This window comes from Colias croceus, chromosome 28, assembly GCF_905220415.1.
Source record: "Colias croceus chromosome 28, ilColCroc2.1".
In the NCBI taxonomy this organism is placed as follows: Eukaryota; Metazoa; Arthropoda; class Insecta; order Lepidoptera; family Pieridae; genus Colias; species Colias croceus.
Window position 1 is genome coordinate 4,855,384 of NC_059564.1, and position 6,117 is coordinate 4,861,500.

The 6,117-nt window shown below is 33.0% G+C and overlaps 1 protein-coding gene across 1 annotated transcript; it reads right to left on the reverse strand.

Moving 5' to 3' along the window:
* Nucleotides 1–533: 533 nt before the first annotated feature.
* Nucleotides 534–5,052, reverse strand: LOC123703955 (probable chitinase 10). Its single transcript, XM_045652169.1, has 6 exons — nucleotides 5,037–5,052; nucleotides 4,725–4,915; nucleotides 2,419–2,724; nucleotides 1,228–1,506; nucleotides 613–907; nucleotides 534–547 (listed from the first exon to the last, which is right to left on the reverse strand). Exons 1-6 carry the CDS (start codon nucleotides 5,050–5,052, stop codon nucleotides 534–536), a joined length of 1,101 nt encoding a protein of 366 aa, XP_045508125.1.
* Between the last annotated feature and the right edge of the window lie 1,065 nt (nucleotides 5,053–6,117).

The window sequence follows — 6,117 nt, forward strand, 5'->3', positions numbered from 1 at the left end:
GCTAGCTCAAAATGCTATCTAATAATTATTTATAAATAACGATCTTGCAAATGGAAAATACTGTTCGTTACATGTATTTGAAAATGAAAAAAAATGAAAATATATTTATTTAAAAAATTTAATTACCACCATATTAAAAATTATGTTTGCTGTAATAGTGTTTAGGCTTCATTTATGAGCTAAAAATATAGATTTCGTATCAATGGGGTTGATAAGGGTGCTTTTCCACCAATAATGTGCGAGGATGTGTAGTGAGGAATGTTTGTAAATAACCAATAGTATCGCTTCAAACAATAAATGCTTCAAACTTCAAATTAAATGAAGCGATATGATTGGTTATTTAAAAACACATTCCTCCCTACACACACAAATTATTGGTGGAAAAACACCCTTAGGTTAGGGTAATTGTTAGTATTGAGTAAATTACCTGTAGTTCAAAACTGAAGTGAGTGCCTGGAGCGCAGGGCATCTCGACGATATCACCGTGCACGCATTGGTAGAACTTTTCACAGTCTGGATGAGGTAAGAGCATTTCATATGAGTAGTTCTTGGGACAACCATTTGGTAATAGTTCAATTTCTCCGGGCGGGCAGGCGCCTCCGTTGCAATTGCCGTTATCTCCAGGAGCAGGAGTGTTGTTGTCACCGGGAGCGGGAGTGTTGTTGTCACCGGGAGCGGGAGTGTTATTGTCACCGGGAGCGGGAGTGTTGTTGTCACCGGGAGCGGGAGTGTTGTTGTCACCGGGAGCGGGAGTGTTGTTGTCACCAGGTGCTGGTGTGTTTTCACAGTGACAATCGTCACTATCACCACCGCTGCCAGTCTCTTCGCTGCTGTCACATTCGCAGTCGCAATCTTCATCTGGAATCTCTCCGGGCACGCATTTTGCTATTTCGGGCCAGTCACAACGCTGAAATGATGATTTCATGTTTATTTTTCTTTATTGATAATTACAATCAGGTAATCTTGATCGTGTCGAATGTATATAAGGTTACAGTTTACTTATAACTTTTTTATCAAGTAAATAGGATAATAAAAACTGCGGCATATATTTTTGTTAAAATAGTTAAGGTTATTTTTTATGATAGAAATATTATTATTAAACTTTAAATTAATTAACTATATTTGTGTCTTATGTTTCCCTAATTAACTGTGATCTTTGTGACGATAGACAGTTATGAGCAGAATTTCAAAATGTTTTTTTATAGAAACTTTTTACGAGGTAAATACCTGTAATTCAAAACTGAAGTGTGTGCCTTTGGCACATGGCCTCGCCACAATATCACCGTGGACGCATTGGTAGTATTTCTCACAATTGGGATGGGGTAACAGCATTTCATACGAGTAGTTCTTAGGGCATCCATTTGGCAGTAAATCGATTTCCCCTTCAGGGCAAAGACCACCGTTGCAATTGTTGTTACCATTGTCTCCTGGGGATGGTGCTGGTGTTGGTACACCAGGGGGTATCTCACCAGGTGTGCAGTTTGCTATATGTGCCCATTCACAACGCTGGAAGACAGAAGAAGGTTATAAGCTCTTTTTTATTAGGAATATGATTGAGTGCCTGACGAGTTAAAAGCTTGCGTTATAAGTTAATTTACCACGTTATCCTGTTTTCAAAGTTTTTGACCTTCCAAATTGTCGTAATAATGTTGGTAGAAACTCTCCAGTAACTCGCATATGTAGTACTTTTAATGACCTATGTAAGTCGCTGGGTGGTATAATAGACATAAATTTTGATTCAATTATAGTTTTTCGCAAAAAAAATTACAAATTTCTTGTTTGGCACAAAAATTCAGTAGAAGAAATTATGTTGAACGATTTATTTTTTCTATTCTTGTAATTAAATTTATTTAAGCACTTAAAACAACAGTAACGTAATTATATTATAAGTTTTCTTGTGCATACCTGTAATTGGTGTATACATCATATTAATATTCGATAGTTGTTTAGTTTTAATTGTGATAATTTTCATGTGTACTCTGTTGGTATGTCTAAATTAAATAAATAAAATAAAATAAAATAAGTTGAAAGAAAGTTTGTGATCTTTTTAGGGTATATTAATTAATAGTACATGTTTGAAATGAATAATAAATACGTAATTTAATTTAACTCTATGACCTATGTATGTATTTATTTTAAAATTTTAAACATTCTAACACCCAAATAATCAAGTAAAGTAGTATTTATCACAATAATCAAATAAGAATGTTTTGACAAAGTGACGCGCATCAGGTGACATGCCTGAACAATGCACTCTGTGCTTGCTTTACTATATTTATTAATATATTCTTTATTACACACATATAACAATTGGCGGCTTAATTGCTGAATAACAATTTCATCTAAACAACCAATGCCAAGCGGAAAGTTTTCCCATTACAAATTTGTTGCTATAGTCAAATGAATTTATTGAATTACCTGATGTTCATAGCTGAAATAGGTATCATCAGCACAAGGCCTCTCAACCAGATCGCCATCCACACACTGGTAGTACTTCGAGCAGTCTGGATGGGGCAGAAGTTTGTCCACCGTCCTGTTCCTAGGGTCTGGACAACCATTGGGAAGCCATACTACTTCTCCCTCGTCAATTTCTTCTTCAATCTCTTCGCTCTCTTCTACTGGTGGTCTGCACACGCATTTACCGCTTTTACTGTTGCAGCAACTAAATGCTTCGATCGCGATTGGACCGACTTGGCATTTTACTTGAGAGGCGTGCGCGCAGGCCTGCGGAATTTACACAAAATACACGTATACAAAAAAAAAAAAAAAACAAAATACATACATTTTTATTGTTTCTAAAGAATACAAATATTTAGGCAGCACTTAAGAGTGCTTTATGACGTTCTTAAATCTAATACTCAGAAACCGGCCGTAAATCATATTTATTTTTATAATAACCAGTTTCATTACTTCTAGATATTAGGTATATTGTGTTCAGAATATCTTCAAGTTTAAATGGCAAATAATGTATCACCACAGACAAATAATAATATACTAGGTATCACGAACAATATTGGTAAGTGAAACCAGACCTTTATCTTTTTAATTTTACATTTTATTTCGTTCATGTTGTCCTGGCCCTTTTTGCATTTCATATATTACTTATGCGATTTTTTGGAACGGCTTTAATGTTGACGATTTTGTTTTAGTGTTCAAAATAGGTAAGTATATATTATCCAGAACTTTCAAATTCAAATTCAAATTCAAATAACATTCCTGATTTCATTAAATTTTGCTTTAAGCCTATCAAATGACTCTAAACTAGTCTTATCGAAGTCTTTTTGCGTTTTCACGATTTATCAGAACGAATACAAATATTTTCGTTTTAATAATAAGATAAATACTTAAATCAATGTTAAATGGCTTAAAATTAACTCTTAATTATGATTAATAAACTCCCTATATCAAAAGATTGAAATATAAGTTTTTTTATCTGTGTCCGAATTATTTTATTACACGGCTTATTTCTGATTAAAATTCTAAGTGAATTAGTCAATTGTTTTATTGGTGTAACTGATTCATTTGTATAACTATTTTATGACTAAGTTTTTGATTAGTAATTATATTAATCATTTGATTTTTTATAACGTGTTATAAATAAGCTGCAGAGACTAATTTACAAAAATGTAATTGATTATACTAAAATTATAAAGCTGAGTTTGTTTGTTTGCTTCAACGCGATAATCTCAGAAACCACAGGTCCGATTAAAAATATTATTTCACTGTTAGATAGATTTATCTAGAAAGGCTACCTAGTACCTTGGCTATAATATATCATCAAGCTAAGACCAACAGGAGCGGAACAATGCGGGTAAAACCGCGGGCAATAGTTAATCTTAAAACTAATTGACTTTCCATGTTCAAAGGTGTACTTTATCAGTCATTTACAATAACAATTACTGATTTCCTGAAACTGTATTTCGTGTATTATTTAATTGCTTTTTGCGAGATTACCTTTATCATCATGTTATCCTTCAAGGATTAATGATTAGTTTTACAATAATTAAAAGATGTAATAAAACGTAAAATAATATGTGGACCAATACGTCTTGACAATATGGGCAGGGTCGGGCGAGTAGAGGCAATAACGATAGTGTAGGGCCTAAATTTCTATGATGGGTCGTCATTGTTAATGTTTTCTCATAATCGCCATGTAAAAGTAAATATTATAATATTAGGGATATTATTATAGATAAATCATGAATAGAGAAGAAGACAGACAAAATATTCCAAAGTAGGTATTTAAAGAAAACTTTGTATCAATTGTTTGTTTTTTAATTATTATTAAACCGATAGAATTTTATGACTGATAAGTGAACTTTTAGGTTATTTCTTACAGGCGCGGTCATTATAAATCTTTGTATTCAATACAATAGTCCCAATACATTTTATCAGATACGAACATTAGTTATATTGTAGTTGTAAATACTATTCCATTTATCAATTAAATAAATACCAAACCATGTTACACGCTGATAATAGGTATTGTTTTACAGACGTGAAGGTTTTGAATTAGGAAGTTTTGACAATTTTGAAATTCTGTTTAAGTACCTATTAAACTTTAAAGTTATTTCTTTTGTTTGATTTTACGCCAGAACATAATTAGGAAGTCTTGCACATTTTATCACTGTTTAAAATCGATTATTTAATGATATTATCCTGAAGTCTCGAATATTTTACAGCGAGCGTGGTTACTAATAGACTTTAAAATAAAATAAACTTACCTGAATTTCAAACGAAAAGAGTGTGTTTTCAGGGCACTGGAATGCATCGGTAAATTTCCTGCCATTCACGCAAGGGTAGTATTTAGAACAGTCAGACTCGTCAGGAATCAGATAATGGTGGCCATCTTTAGGGCATTCGGCCTGAGGTTGACCGTAGGCAAGACCTACGACCCCCAGGAAGAGAACTGTCTCTGCAAAGAAAAGTGATATTAGTAATTTTTTAAATTATATAAAAAAAAAATGTGTGCGTGTACTAGAGTACACACGTAAGAAGTGAAACTTAGGGATAAGAAAAAGTTGGCGCGTTTGAACCTGCGTCTTTTGCCATTTCGGGGAGATTACCCGTTATAGCCCAAGAGCTATCGAGTTTAATGTACTCTTTATTTTCTCTCAATTAAACAACCATCTCAACCGCTACTACATTATTTTATTTTAATGATTAATATATTCGATACCGCCTCGTGAGCGGAATTTTTCATTTTATTAAAAAAGTTATTTTTTTAAGGCATTGGAATGCTAAAAAACTAAAATATCGGAGTAGTAGGTAACTATTGAATGAAAAACCAATTCACAATAATAATAATCAGATCTTTTTCTCGTTCACACAGAAACTTTGAAGAAACAATACGCGCAATAATATTTAAAATCTCAGAATGAGGTGAATATGTACAGAGTCATTATAATGATTATGAGTTATGTCCTGTTACTACATGATTCACATTTTTTTATTAGAAACTTATCAATTAAAGTTTCTGATTAAAACAAACAAAAATATTCTAAAGCTATACGGACCTAGAATAGATCCGTGTACCACACTTTTGTGGAATTAAGTTAATCCATACTAATATTATAAATGCGAAAGTAACTCTGTCTGTCTGTCTGTTACTCAATCACGCCTAAACTACTGAACCAATTTGCATGAAATTTGATAAGGAGATATTTTGATACCCGAGAAAGGACATAGGCTACCTTTTATTGCGAAATATATACCACGGGCGAAGCCGGGGCGGACCACTAGTTTAAGATAAATTGTTAGTAAATTCTAAAACAACCGCATGTTAAAATGGCTTTAGTGACACAATAAGTTATGAAAAATTGTTTGCAACGTCTAAAAGGAGGGTTAAATAGGCTTTGTACCTAGTTTATGGTTACATTTTATGGCTTTATGCATGTAGTCTGTAGCGTGCATGTACATGTGCGTTTTCAACTTGATGTAACAATATTGGCTTAAATAAAAGTGAGAATTATTTACTGTATGTTTGAAAGCAATAAGAATACATTTTTGATTAAGATACAATACGTGACCTTATCGCTATTGAGCTGTCTCTACCAGACAATCACAAACTGTACAGGTGAGTAGGAATTTAATGTAGAAACTGGATACAAATAACTA